Here is a 14,967-nt window from a genome sequence, read left to right as displayed (position 1 = left end):
GTGGGGCTGTGAGCAACCTGGTGTGGTGGAAGGTGTCCCTGCCCATGGCAGGGGTTTGGAACTGGATGGTCTTTAAGGTCCCTTCCAACCAAGCCGTTCTATGATGATATTACATTGCCTTACAAAAGCTGGGCATGCTTCCCATCCCTGCTTTCTGGGCAGCAGCTGCTGGACCTTCTGCACTGGGGTGGCCCTGGTTGCAAAACTCAGTGAGATCTGCTCCGTTTGGCATGTGCGCTCCATGCTGGAGGTGGGCACGGACAACAGACAGGAGGTTGTGATGGGAGATGGGAGCAACAAGCAGGACCATGGCGGTGAGCAGGTGACGTTGTCAGGCTCTTTAAAAAAAAAATTGAAATAAATCAAGAAGACATGTTTGGGAGCCAAGGCCACACAACCTCAGATCTGAGGTCTGTGTGGGGCACATCACAGCCTAACAGACTGGCGAAGTCCGTGCTTAGACTTCCAAGACGTGGAGCGTGGTGTGCTGTAAGCTGCACAGCCAAATTACGCTTTGAGGGGCCTGTGCCACTCTGCTTAAACAGCTCAACCTGCAGCACCAGACACTCCTAACCTACTTTTCCTGGGCCATTCAGTGTTTCATAGCCTTTTTTTTTTTTTTTCCTCCCATTCACCTGCTTCCTGGAATAATCCTGGTTATTCAGCATCTTTTCCTGTGAGGTTTTCCAGGCCCTCAGTCATATTCTTTACCTTCTCTGAACCTTTAGGTTCTCCTTGACGTTCACAGTCCTGATGCTTCACGTGCTGTTCCAACTGAGACCGTGGTACCCAGGACGTTATTCCCCAGGCTAGTCCCTACCGCATGCTAACGCCTTCCTTGTTTTCAGCTGCCTCACGTGTTTGTGCCAAGATCTATCCAGAGCTGTCTAAAAATCATCTTCAGTTACTTTTTCTGAGTTGATACTGTTAATTTAAAGCTCTCATATAGCTCTCCAGTTTGCATTTTTTGCCTTTATCTGCTCTGAACTTTGTCACTCTGCTGCCTGTTGACTGAGAATATTTAAGTTTTCCAGTTTTCTCCCGATTTCACCTAGGAAAATCGTATTTCTGTTCATCCGCCTCATCACGTCTCACCCTTGTCTACCCTTCTCAGTTGATTAATAAATATCTCTGTGACTGTGATACACCGATGACTCCAGTTTTGCCTTAGTGAAAAATAATTTCTGCTTTGCGTCCTACTTTCTCACTTACTTTTGACAAAACTTTGCGTCTTGCCTTGTGACTATTTAGTACCCAGCTTCTTGGGGCATCTGAAAGTCTAGATGGCATCAAACGTTCTCCTTTGGTGCAGGTTTCCTGAACAAATGAATTGTAATGTTAGTGAGACGCGTGTTTCCACTGTGAAAACCCCACTTGCTGGAGCCTAACGTTACCAGCAGCCTAGAAGAATATTTGTGGTGAGTTGCGGTGGGATGGGGGGAATTGAAATGATCTGTGTTTAGAAAGGAGATATGAACAAAGGCATGATCCCAGGGTATAAAACGCTTCTCTGGAGAGATCATAATTTCGTTTCCTACTGTAACATGATCCTCCCACTTCTGTTTTTGTGAACACTCACAGTAATTCCATAAGGTGTGGGATTGTGGTTTATTAGTTTCAGTCTTCCTGGATCTTCCCCAGATCAGATGATGTTGTGACGGTACATTTAGTATCTTGTATCCTTTGAATAAGTACATTTTTAATTAAACAGTTGTCTATTTTTACGGTAATTTTCCAGAGGTGCTTGTGTGGCATTTGACAGCAGTTTCAGTGATTTAATTTGTCAGGTACTGGAGGGATGCTGTTGCTGGAGACGTAACTGGTGGCCAAAAATAGACATGTATTCAGAACATCAGAATACCTAGAATTAAGAGAAGTTATATATGACCGCTCTACATGGCTTGCTGCTGGGCCATGTCATTACTTTGCATCGTTAGCTGGTGCTTAAATAATCTGTTCTTCCGTTGCTCTTACTACATCGAAACTGGATGTATGAACTGCAGTGAAATACTGCGATGTGGGGCTGTGCACTTGGCTGATTTCAACGGTACTTGCTGGGGGGGTTCACATAGTGCTGTCTTCCAACAGTTAATTTTTACCTTATCAAAACCATTGTGTATAATTGGTATTTTAAAAAAAAAAAAAAAGAAAGAGATTTTAGGGTTGATCCACACAAAAAGCATAAGTACACCACAACACGGAGCTTGTTTTCCCCATATACTGGATGCCTGCTTATGCAAGCGATATCCCAGGCAGGTAGTATTTTGAGTTCAAATTAAAGTGAACCAACTTCTTGAGGTATGCCTAAGATTATTCCGTGAGGGTTGGGACATATATATACAGATAATCTCTGCTGCTGATGACTGCCAGGGAGATTACAGGTGATAATATAGTGGTTTGCCTCGGCAGGCAACTAATGGTTCTTCACTGAATTACAGCGTGTATCTATAATTGGTCTTAAATTTACAACTGTAGAGCTCAGTGGCAACAATAAGATATTAAGATATTAATGTTTCCCAGTGGCAACACTAAGCTGTGTTTGCTGAACTTCTGGAAACTGTCAGAATATTTCAGATACTGGGAAGTCTGTTTTCTTGGTAGCATATGGGCTGATGAAGTCACAGAATGGTTTAAGTGGGAAGGGACCTCTGGAAATTTGTGATCCAACCTCCTGCTCTGAGCAGAGCTAACTTCAGAGCTGGAGCGGGTTGCTCAGCCTCTTGCTCAGCTGAATTTTGAAACTCCCTGAGGATGAAGGTTACACAGCCCCTCGGAGCCCTGTCCCACGGCTGCCACCCTCCTGGGGAGATGTTTTTCCCTTCTGTCCTGTTGGAATTTCTGCTGCTGCATCTTCTGCCTGTTGCCTCTTGTCCTTTTGCTGTACTTCTCCGAGAAGCCTGGCTCCATCTCCTCTGTACCCTACCTTTGTCAGAGGGTACAGTCATTTGAAGATTAAAACACCTTTGCTTCTTTTTGGAAGGCAGTAGTAAAGTTGATTGAAGTGCACTATGATTTTCTTAGTAGTAAGTACCTTACAGGAGTGGAGTGGGAGTCAGGAGACTGGAGCCCAGATTCAGACTAACCTGAGAATGGTACAAACATTTAACAAAAAACCAAATGAACTAAAAATCTCACTCTTGATCACTTCACCTTAGAGGTGCACAGATAACTCTGGGTGCTTTCTTGTTTGCCTTAGAAGTTTGCCAGATGCTGTAGCTCTGCGCTCCATGTTCCCAGAATAGCCCTAGGCAGCATCGCTGGGCAGCGAGCTCCTGTTTAAAGATTTTATTTTGAGGAGCTTGAGCCCACTGATGATCCTTACGCATTCTTGCCTTGAATACCCTATCCTTAAGAAAACACAAAGCCAATTTAAAATATGGGTTGAGCTATGTCCACCTCTATAGAAAAACCTGCTGTACTCAACAGTACGGGGCTGGACCGGCTGAACTGACCTCACAGCTTGCTGCTGAACAGAGCTGTCCTCTTCTCTTCCCCTCTTTATCATCACCCAGAACCTCACCCACTTTCCGTTGCAGTGGCTCTGAGGCTCATTGTGCCCTTCCCTCGCCAAGTTTACAAAAAAGGGCAGATTTGTGTTGGGTTGGTGAATTGATAGGGTCTGTGAGCACCAGGACTAGCTCAGGGTCTGGAGTTAGGACCTCCTGGAAGGGACAACAAGACGTTGTTCTCAATGGCATCTCGCTCTGCCTCTTGCTGAGGAAGGGAGAGGGTTCTGTTCAATACCCTTGCAGCCTGAGGGCACTCCAGCTTGGGTCTTGTGCTTGCCAAGATCCCTGTGCACAGGCTTGCCTCTCCCAAGGTTCTTCTGGCCCATTCAGTCTCTTCTTCCTTCTTGCAGAATGGCAAAACTTCAGCAAAACCGGTGGAGCCTGCCCGTGCTCAGCTAGCACATCCACTAACAGGCAGGGGAACGGTCGTCGTCCGGGTTTTCCATTTGTTGGGCAAGTTGCTTACCTACATTCCAAGGCGCAGATGTTTTCAAAGAGGGAAATGGGACCTGCTCAAATCTAGGATGGGCCAAAGCATCTGCTTTCAAATGACTCGGGTCTGGATTGTCACAGACCTTGGTGGCACCTTGTTTAGCTCTGTGGGGCGGGTATTTTGCATCAGGCTTTTGGGGTGACAAAGGCACATATATAATGTAGGAACAACAGCCATCTGCTTGGAAATGGTGTCTGCCAGTGGACAGGGATGCAGGTTGAATGTTGCTGGGGGAAAGCATCTGTCCTTTATTTGATTGAAGCCGAGGACTTGCCCAGGTTGCCACTGCGGTGCTGGATAACTCTGGGAACGTCGCTTCTCTGAGACTCTGCATTTCTCTTCGTAAAATGGGATTACGGGGTCCATCTTCCTTTCCACTGTTTCAAGATCTATGGAGAAAACCTGTTTGAGAGCTATGTTTTGTGTATTTGCTATGCAAGTTTTGCATGTTTACTGCTGCAAAGTTTTATTCTGCATGTTCTCGCAGTGATTAGTGGGACTGAAAATTTGTTGCTTTACAGGTCAATCGCTTTAATAAGGTGGAGGACAGAGCAATCTTCATCACTGATCGACACCTGTATAAGATGGACCCTATGAAGCAGTACAAAGTGATGAAGACCATCCCCCTCTATAATGTAAGTACAAGGACTGGGGAATCTCATCTCGGGCTGTCATAGTCACGGGCAGTGCATCTACTGTTTAGCTCCATTATCATATCCATAAAATGGAAAAAGACCTTGGTTTACGTTTTTTAATATATTTAAAACAGTTACAGTGCAATTATCTACAATACTGATGCATAATGTTAGCTTTTCATTTCAGTGCATAAAAAAAAAAGCTAAAACCCAAACTGCTTATCACAGTCTCTTCTGCTCGTTCATCTGTTTGGGTTTTTATTTGCTGTGTACTGCAAGATCTTGGCCCCATGAGGGGGTTAGCATTTCACAGCAGCTTACGACACAGTTTCTGTGTCTCTGGGGGTTTGTTTGATCCTTCGTGTCGTATTTGAAATTATTTATTTTTTTTTTATATTTGTTCATGTTTAATGTAAATCTTATCAAAGCAAAATTCAGAATTATAGCGAGGTGTCTGGCCTTCGGGGTAGCAGAGTTTAGCTGCCAGTGACAAAGCAGCAGATTATCACTGGTAGGAAGGGGGATGAGGGGGGAAACCTCATCTCTGCTCTTCAGCATCTTTGAGTGTGGCTTCAACTGCTCGTTTGTTTTCCTCAGCCTGAGGTAACACCACTACGGTTATCTTCAACCTACAGAACCCGCCTGGGTTGCTTGGAAATGTTGTACACAAATTTGTTGGGATGTTTGCATTGGGAGAAATAATAAATCTGGCATCCCCGTATTGCTAAAAGTGCAGAGATGGGATTAGGGTAACGGTAAAATCTAATCTGCAAATGTGGAGTGAATGATTAGCTCAGACTGCATCCTTCATGTTGGTTTTATAGGTCCTCTTCTAACCTCCTTGCTGGTCATCCACCTAAGCTCTGCACCCACCACCCACCACCGCCTGTCGGGGGGGGACCATGCTCGTACCCTAGTAAGAGCATTTGCTGTAGCAAAGCAATGTCGCCGTGGCGGTGTCTCTTGTTTGGGGACAGGGAGCTAGCAGCTGCGGGTCATATTCCTCATTTGATGTTCTCTTCTACTGACATTCTCTCTTAATTGTGCAAAATGAAATTGTCAGCAGATTATGCTGCTAAGTGGCTGACTTTTGCTTGTGCAAACTCACTTGTTCAAATACACTCCAAGCAGGGTGTTTTTCCTAGATGAGTGGCGTTTTTTTCTGAAGTGTCAAGGTGAACTCAGGTGGCCAAGGTGGAATTTTGTCCATTACAGTTTCGCAGTATTAATTTTCTGTACTCTTACCTTATACAAAGTGGTTAGGCCACTGCAATTCACTTACTGCGTTAGTAATTATAGGTAAATCTGTATTTATCACAGCTTTAGAAAAATGTCTGCTTTACCAATGTGTCTGACGGGTTTAAAGGTGGAGCTTGTACATTTACATAACAGCACGAGGCCAGGTCACTCTTGGTAGTCTGAACATTTTCCTCTGAAATCCTTAATGCCTTAAAGATTAAAGGAGGTGAGCAAGTCAGGTACAATTTGTAGGTTGCCTGTAGAATGTCTGTTACTTAGAAATGTTAATAGTATTTTTTTATTTTCACAAAACACGAGTGTCTATCGTAGAGTATCCATTCGTACAGAGTAGGGTTAGGGGTTCGAGTTAGGCTGTATGTTGGCTGTCTGCTTTGCATTTCCTCTGGCAGGAAAGCAGTTGGTGGTCTGTGCATATAGGTCTCTTGCTCTTAGAATGCTTTAATTTCCATAGATATAAATCAGCTTTATTTGTAGCTCTGCAATTATTCCCTTTAGCAACCTGCCACGAGGCTTCTTGACTGAACGGTTTCCTTGACCTGAGCAACTGTCAATTGGTCCTGGAGTACTTTGCGCAGGAGGGATGGGTCCAAAAGATCCTCCACTGACTCATACAGGTGTCCGAATAATATTCCAGAGTGAAAATTTGATGAAATCTATCTTTGGTAAATGCTGTAGTGATAAATTTCTGGTTTGTTGGCTACAGCCTCTCCTTTTACGTGCTTGTCCTGCACTGTGGTCCTGGGGAAGACAAGAAAATCTGCACGTACGCCCCAGGATTGCATCGTGGTGCTAGGATGTGCTCACTGATCCTGTTGATTTACTGCTGACCCCTCTCTGCACTGCAGGAAGAGGGGAGAGGAGGGGGGAGTTTGGAAATTTACTTGGTTCATATATAGCACATGGAATATTTGTATTTCTTTTGCCAGGATTTCATAAATTGAACTCCTGCTAATGCTGTAATGCAGTTGTGTTTTCCTCTTGTAGTTATGTTTTATATTTGTTCCTAAATGATCTGAATGTGCGTTGTCCTTCACTTCTTAGGCTGCCTTGCTTCTCTCTCTTGTTTTTCTGCATCCCTGATCCCTCCTTGTGTGTAAACGCTTCCATAGTGTAGAGGGAGATGGTGTAAGTAGCCATTTAGTGATACAGATTCCTTCCCTTTCGGGGAAAGAGCAATTGTTTGAATTGATACAAAGATTTCTGAGAGCAAATGGATAATAATTAGACCAGTCTTGATGTATATCGGCGTATCAGATACGTCCTACTAGAAGGATGCATGTTCGCTGGGGAAGATGGATTGCCCTTCCGATATGTAAAGGTGAACCTGACTGAAATTCGTCTGCCTGTTAGCTGTGCTGCTCGCTGTCAGCATTTCGAAAGCACCCTATCAACACAGCAACATCCTTAGGGATGGTGTTTCCATGGAAATCTCATTGGAGACAGTCAGCTGATGCCTGTTAGGACCGTAAACTTGCTGTCGGCTGAAGAAATGGCACTACAGTTCCCTCTCTCCTTTCATTCCCTCTGTTTACATGTAAATGGTTTAAGTATAGCCCGTAACGCCTGCCTGCTCGGCTCCCAGGCTCTGCATTCTGTTAGTTTGTGTCCTGTGTGATCAATCTGTAATTTTGTGCAAACGATGACAAAGCAAGAACTTCCCTTTCAACCTTGACTATTTTGCTGTATTAAGATGCTATTTGGGGGGATTTTCTGTGTGCAAGCATTCTGGCAGTTGCCTCAGAAGTACCAACATACAATTATCTTTTTGTTCTTACCTGGAGAGAAAATAAACAGATAATGGCAGAAAGGAATTAAAAGGCAACTGAGCAGCAGAAAGGACCTTGCAATTACCTTTCCCAGTACGGTGGTGAATACAATAAAGGATGTTCTGTGGATGCTGAAAATTTTTTCCTGATCTTCAAGCAGAGCTAATATTAGTGTTTGTAAATACTGAGATAAGCACGTTCTCTGAAATGATTTCTTTTGTGTTATATTTATTTGTTCGGGTAGTCTTGTGGGGAGGGGTGAAATAGGAAAATTTTGAAGGGCTCTTGGACTTCTAACGTGGTTCTGTTGAATAATTAATGTTTAAATAGGCTTTTCAAATCCAGAGATTTCAACTTCTTCATCTTTCACACTCGGTGCACATTTAAAACCTTGATGGCAGTAGTCCCTGTGGTGCTATTATGCTCACAGGACGTTATTTAAGCATGCAAATTAATTTTAAGGGACACTATAAACCCAGGCAGCTGTTAATTTCTGTGCCTGAAATGTAGCTTGTTTTTGAAGTATTTCGTAACCTTAAAATAGCATGAACGGTAGAGAATAAACTCCACCTGTATTGGGTATATTCTGCAACTGGTAGCAGGTCTCTGCTCAGTGTTTAAAATAAAATAAAACACAGACTGTTGCACTGTGATACTCAGCCAACAAAATAGGAGCGATTCTTAAACTTGTGTAGTGTTTCATCCAGAAAATAGGGCAAACACTGCACTGCTGTGTGTTGGTTGTGGCATGCTTTTCTGGGACGATGCTACTGCCTGGTATGTGTTAGACATCCAGAGCTGGAACAGGTTTCTTGGAAATAATACGTTGTGACTACTAAACCCAACATCCAGACTGTTTCTGAATGTGATTCGTGCTTCTGAAAGGAGTGAGTAGTCTCCAGCTCGCTTTGTGCTAATAGCCTTTCTGACACAGGCAGTGGGGTTACATAGAAGGCTTTTTTTTCTTTAAGAAGGGAATAAGGAGACTTACGTTTCCGCGGAACGGTGTATCGGTGCCTCGCGCTTTTAGGAGAATGTGACTTCTCCCTGCAAACCTCTGAGTGACTCAAAGGAGTCGGGTAGTCCTTTAGTGGACAGGGAAGGTCTGCTGTATGCTCTCTCTGTACTCATCATTCTTTTGCCTTCCTCTCTCTCTGGTTTGGGGAGTTTTTGGTTTGGTTTTGGTTTGGTTTTTTTAGCACTGATTTGTTAAATGTACTTGCCTGTTGATGTTTCTTTTGCCATCCTTGTATTTTGCTTCCCCAGCACAGATTCATTTTTTGCTTTTTCTACTATTCGTCTGAATAGCCTGCGTACTCAGATCGCCACTCCTAAAAATTTCCTCCTCCTGCTTTGTGAGATGATGAGGACAAAGCTTTTAATGTGCCAACTTTTAGTTACTTAACAGACCAAAAAACAAACAAAAAAACACCCCCAAAAAAAAACTCCAAAACCCCACACCTTTTTATTTTGTCAGAACAGCAACACCTTAATCCATGCGTAAATACTGGAATCATTACGGCTTTGCAGAGTTTGCAACTTATATTCTTCCTCAAAATGTTTAGGCTTTCAGTAAACTTCATTCTTACATTATCTGCATATCGTTACGTTCCCAGCACTGCGTGTGTGAATTTGAAGATGGTTGTTGGCCAGACTCGTGATTATTGTTGATTTCCTTTGAAAAGACAAGAGAAGCAGGCTTATAGCTCTGCCACTGAGCAATGCAGTGTTAGCCAGGGTGAGATTTTTGGGAAAGCAATCTTTGGTTGTTAGAAATCCACCTGGTACACTCTTCGGTGAGTGGCCCGTGGTACTGGATGGGCAGAAAGGCACTGGCATGACACAGGACAGGGCTGCTTTGGGCAAGAGCTGCTCAGAGCGAACCCAGTCTAGACGGTAACATTTCCTCACACCTTTGAGACTGTTGACTTCCAAAAAAGATGCTGTTATTTCACCTTGGCTTTTTCAGTTGCGATTCCTCTGTGGTAGGTGTAGAAGGTCAGAGCGAGCGTTGCGTCCTGGAGAGGAAAGAACTAGCCTGACGAGTAGCAAAGGTATATCAACGTATATAATACTGGTCTTGCTTTCTCTTTACAGTTGATAGGATTGAGTGTCTCTAATGGAAAGGACCAGCTGGTGGTCTTCCACATGAAAGACAACAAGGATCTCATTGTCTGTCTCTTCAGTAAAGAGCCCTCTAACGACAGCAGGATTGGAGAGCTGGTGGGAGTCCTGGCACATCACTTCAAGAGGTCAGTGTTGAGAATGGATTTTGTTGAAAATTCAGTCTAGCGTGCCAAATCAGAAACTTCCCCTGAAGTCGTTTTGATGCCAGTCTTGAGCTTTATCTCTGTTACTTCACTGTATTACTAGGATAGCAGAGCAACATTTTTGCCTTGTATTTTTGAGAGGTGCTTTTGAGCCACCACATTTTGCTTGCCCCTTCTACCTTCCCTGTATGTGTGTATTAGAGCTTAGGTGTGTGGGGACAAATATCACTGAAGATGCATTTTGAGTGTGCCACAATGTCTCCTTAATGCTTCTTACGGTCAAACTCGTACCACGTAAAATTAAGATACAGCTATTCGTTTCTCAAATTGCTCTCCCTGCCCCCAGTGTCAGTAGATGATTTATTGCTTAAGCTGTAAAATGTCATCTCTGTTTCCTGAAAATTCTCTCTCTTGTAATTCAATGTGCAAAAGCTGTTTTATTGGTGAACTGAAGACTTAAGTGGTTATCTTCCACTGACCTTCTTGTAACTACAGCTGAAGTAGCGAGAATTACCTTTATAACGCAGAGCAAGTTCGGGATTGTCCAGACGAGCATCACAGCAGTGACAGCATTGCAGGCAGTCACAGAAAAGTAACTCTGTAGAGAACCGGTGTGTGGAGTGAACAGACCTTCAGAGTTGTTCCCTTGCTCCTCCAGAACAGATGCTCAAGAGGACTGATGTTGATCAGCATCACGTGCAGCGTTGGCTTTTGCCATTCACAATATCATACTCCATTTATGACCCATGACAAGGGGGGTTTGTAGGTAAATATTCATACAGAGCTACAAGTGACAGGACAATGGGAGTGAATTTAGGTGACGTTAGGTCATTTTTTTCATTAATTCCAGAACAGCATGCTGGTTTAGCCACTTACCATCGCTACAGTGTAAAGTTCACTGATGTCTGTAGTGCTGAAGGTTGGTGCTAAGTTTATGTGAAATGAATTCTCAGCGTTGGCATAACTTGTTTGGAGAAATTCAGTGCTGAAAATCAAACTGAAGACATTCACTGTTTCTTGCATTTACCTAAATATGGTTTAATTTCAAAGGTAGCTACTCTTGAAGGCTCAGGAGATTTTGGGTATTGTAAAGCAACACACTTCATGTCGGGGAATCCTGTGAAGTAGCTGGGGTTCTCTCATGTCTGGCGTGTTTTGAACACAGGTGACATCTTCAGATAGCTGATGCTCCTCAGTGCCTTAATGAGTCTCTAATATTGGGAAGAGCTGTGAAACCATTGATTACACTCCAGATTCTGCATGTTCAGTGTTCAGACTGCCCTGGTTTGCTGTTCCTTTTACTTAGACGTTATTATGAAGTACCCAGCCTTTTCGTCACATATCCAGTAGAGCTCACTGGGAGGCACATGTTCTTCATTTTAAGAAAGTATGTTGTGTGGCCATCAGTCTAAAATATTGTGCCTGTCATTTAAGGGTATAAACTATTGATTTTCAATTTCTTATACTGATTTAACAATGACATTTTTATCTTTTAAAAGAATTCATTTTTATCTAATAATCATTGTCTGTAGAAAAATGACAGTTGAATACTCTTATATGCTGTTTAATCTTCACTTAATACAATATTAGCTTTTTTTTTTTCCTGCTTCAAATGGCAAACCTCAGCACAGCCGGTTAAATGGGAGAGCTGGTCTAAAAGCCCCTTTTTCTCCAACATCTAATAAAAGTTACTGGTTTAATGGTAATGTACAGGAGCAGCTCATGTTTAATTTTCCAAATATCCAAATGTCATGGTTTCCCTCTTCAAAGCAATATCTGTAAATCAAAATAGAAGGAAATAATCTTGTTTTCAGCCACTTTCCATTTTCTAAGAGTAAAAAAAAGAATTCTGTCAGTGAATGGGATTAGCTGACCCCTTGCTTGAGAGGCACTTTGGGAATTCCTCATTAAACGGGATTAGCTGGAAGTCACCGTGTGCCTGATGGCGAGCGTCAGGTTTCTCCATCCTGCCCGTCAGAAAGTGATTGCTGTGAAAAGAAAGTGGATCCAGCAGTAAAATCTTGAGCCTGAAAGTTCAATTGCCAGGTGACCCTGTAATGGGACTTCAGAGCTGTGCTCCTCCTGGGACGTGGGGAGCAGCTTCCTTGGGTTACAGCCTGGGGGTCTCGCTTCAGGTCCTCTCTGAACATCCAAAGCAATTTCCAGCCATCTCAATACCAGTCTTGAAACGCCTGTTACGAGGTTTTAGCAAGGGTAAGGTTGCACGGCTACCCTTGGTTATGTGTAGCGTAGTAGGTAACAATACTTATGTACCTGTGTAATAAAACCATGTAAAATTCTATGCCATTCTGTTTTAGAGTGTAGGAAAGATGAGGAGGAGGCTGGTGGTGACATCTATGCTGAGGGCACCTAAACCTTCTAATTCAGATACTTTGGTTCAGTTTTGATTCTTTTTCCAAACTCTTTGAACTGGAAACTTCAGTGCCGACACATCTTGCGTTGGGAATTTTGGCAATTTTCAGCAAGAAATAATTTAGACATTTTTAGAAAAAGTTTAGAGGTAATGGCTCTAGATGCTGTATTCTGGCAGATGGTTTTGGAGGAGTTACACTGTTCCTGTTCTTAGGCATAAAGGCTTCAAATTTGGGAACATACTGCCTGAGTTCACATCTTTTCCTTTGCCCGTGAAGATCTACCTGAAACTGCATCTTTTTAAAATTATTCCTAGCACGAGCTTTCTTACTTTCAGGTTGAGGTCACAAATTAGTATTTAAATAGCATAAAACTGACATGATGCTTCTATGAGTGATAAAATTTTGGAGTAGCGACTCTGCTGGTTAAGATAACGAATTGTGTATAGTCAAGTTAACGAATGTTTGAGTCGTACTTCTAATATATCAGCTAGATTATTTTTTTTAACAATGCAATTATTTAGGTAACTGAATTCCCAACAGAAATGATGAGAAAGCCGTCTGAGTTGCTGATGTAGCGACCACAGTAAGTTCATGCCTCCCTGCAGAGCAGCGTGTGGACGTGTTGTGGACTTGAGTTCACCTGGGTGTTTTCCTTGCTGTTCTCTGGCTTTGGCTGTCTTGGAGCCCTTGTGCGTGCTGGGTGAGAAGAACTGTGATTAAGCAGAGTGCATGAAATAGCTGGAAAAATCCTCTAGCAGCCCAGTGTGTTGGGTAGTCCCTGGTAGGAGCAAGCATATGAAATCTGGATCATGGGACACTTCTTGCGCTGCTTGGCAGGAAGAAAAGATGCTCTGAAGTGATGAGGGTGGCATATTGCTCTCATTGTTGGCTTGCCAAAGCATTTGCTTATGGCGCAGGGAAAACAGCTCTCGGAAGCTGTGGATGTGGTCACAGTGTCCCTTCAAGTGTTTGGAGCCCATGTTGAGGAGAAAGGGACCCAAGGAGCTCTTGGAGGAGTGAGAGTGGACATAAAAAGGGAGGACTATCAGCCAGGGAAGGACTTATCCATTGCATCTTTTACATCCACATTGCTTTCGTGGTCCTTAAGCCTCTAGAAGATATCTCAACTGATCAGTCCAACGTATTGAGAACTCTTTCTGGATGTACTTCAGAGCTGTACTTCACCAGAGAAGGCCTGATGGTAGCCGGTTTCCAAAGCACTGATTGCTTTTACGCTCGTCCTCTCGTGGCTCTCACGCTGCCTGTGTCACCTCCCGTGTCCGATCCTCCCTGCCGCCTGGAAGTGTCGTGATTTAAACACTGTGGGTTGTAAAGGCAGCTCAGATGTCACCACTAGAGATGACAGAGACCCGTCCTTTGTTCCCAAGCACTGTGCTCCATTGTGCAGCACACCCTAACTTAAAGAATTTAATTTTTTTTGTCCGTGTTAAAACACACACGGTATTTTCTGTCTGACTTACCCGTACAGTTCAGATCAATGCGTATCAGTGGCCCGCTCTCTTCGATGCTTTCTGTTCTCCTAATCCTCATATTGTCTGCAACCGCAGTCGCTGGTTTTCTTCCAGGATTGCTGAAGGGAAGGAGGAGTTAAAAGAACAGTAAAAAACAATCCCTGCAGAACTCCAGCAGAAAACCACTTGCCTAAGGATAATTTTGTATTTTCCATTGCACTTTGAGACCTGTCAGCCAATTTTAATCATTAGTGTGCACCAGATTAATTTTCTTTAGTTCTGGGTTCTTAAGCTGGCATGCCTTAGAGCCAGTTGCATTGGCACCACTATATTGACCAAGGAGTAATTCGTAAAAATAGATCTCAAACTAATACGATGGGCTGTAGGCGCCCTTAAAGCCTGTTACCCTGTTTTTTATTCCACGCAAGGCTCTCTTTGGCTTGGCAGAAAGGTGTCTTTAGGAAGGTGACGTTCCTCGGCTTTCCCTTTTACATGCCTTAATTATTGTGATTTCGCTCCATCGGTGCGTTTCGTTACATAGGCTGAGATGGTAGCGATTTATTTGATTGTGGAAGTGGAGAGGTTTGGTTATTAGTGTCATGTGCACGTGTGTCGTCTGTATGTAATGGTATCGTATGTATGTAATACAGGAATGTGAGTGTGTGTGTAGAGTTTATCCGTATGTATGTAAAAATTGGGGGAAATATAGATATATGCATCTATTTATAGATCTATTATATTATTATTATAGATTTATATTTATATGTTATAGATTATTATTGTATTATAGACCTATTGTATATTTATACATCTATTTATAGATGCATGTATGTAAAAATTTCAGAAAATATGTGTATATCTTTATATGTGCATATATGTAAAAATACAGAAAGTACACGTATATATACATATATGGAAAAAATACTGGGGGGAAGGTCTGTGCCATCAGCCTTTCAAAACAAACTGAAATAGAAACACATTTGGTGTAAGTTTGCGCAGGTTTCTGTATTAAACAAGATTTGCATGGGGAAGCGCATCCTTAGGAAACGCGCTCGTCTTTCCCTCCCAGCAGCAGTGCGGTGGCACTTAGGGGGTATATCTGGAATTAAAGCTTTCTTATGCGAAATACTAGAAATAAACAGATTCTGGTCCTAAAAGTTCATGGTCTAAGGAGACCAGGGAGCCTG

General features: G+C 43.0%; 1 protein-coding gene across 1 annotated transcript in view; it reads left to right on the top strand.

Annotated features, from left to right (window-relative positions):
* Positions 1 to 9,915, top strand: part of LOC104162923 (unconventional myosin-Id-like) — a gene marked incomplete at both ends in the record, with an annotated part of 32,861 nt that extends 22,946 nt beyond the window's left edge. The window contains 2 exons of the mRNA XM_009701770.1: positions 4,524 to 4,637; positions 9,761 to 9,915. Coding sequence (XP_009700072.1) covers positions 4,524 to 4,637; positions 9,761 to 9,915 — 269 coding nt within the window. The remainder of the gene's footprint in view (positions 1 to 4,523; positions 4,638 to 9,760) is intronic.
* Positions 9,916 to 14,967: the final 5,052 nt, after the last annotated feature.

This window comes from Cariama cristata, unplaced genomic scaffold (genome assembly GCF_000690535.1).
Source record: "Cariama cristata isolate BGI_N322 unplaced genomic scaffold, ASM69053v1 scaffold12830, whole genome shotgun sequence".
In the NCBI taxonomy this organism is placed as follows: Eukaryota; Metazoa; Chordata; class Aves; order Cariamiformes; family Cariamidae; genus Cariama; species Cariama cristata.
Note: the sequence above shows the minus strand (reverse complement) of the source record. Positions and strands in the feature narration are given on the sequence as shown.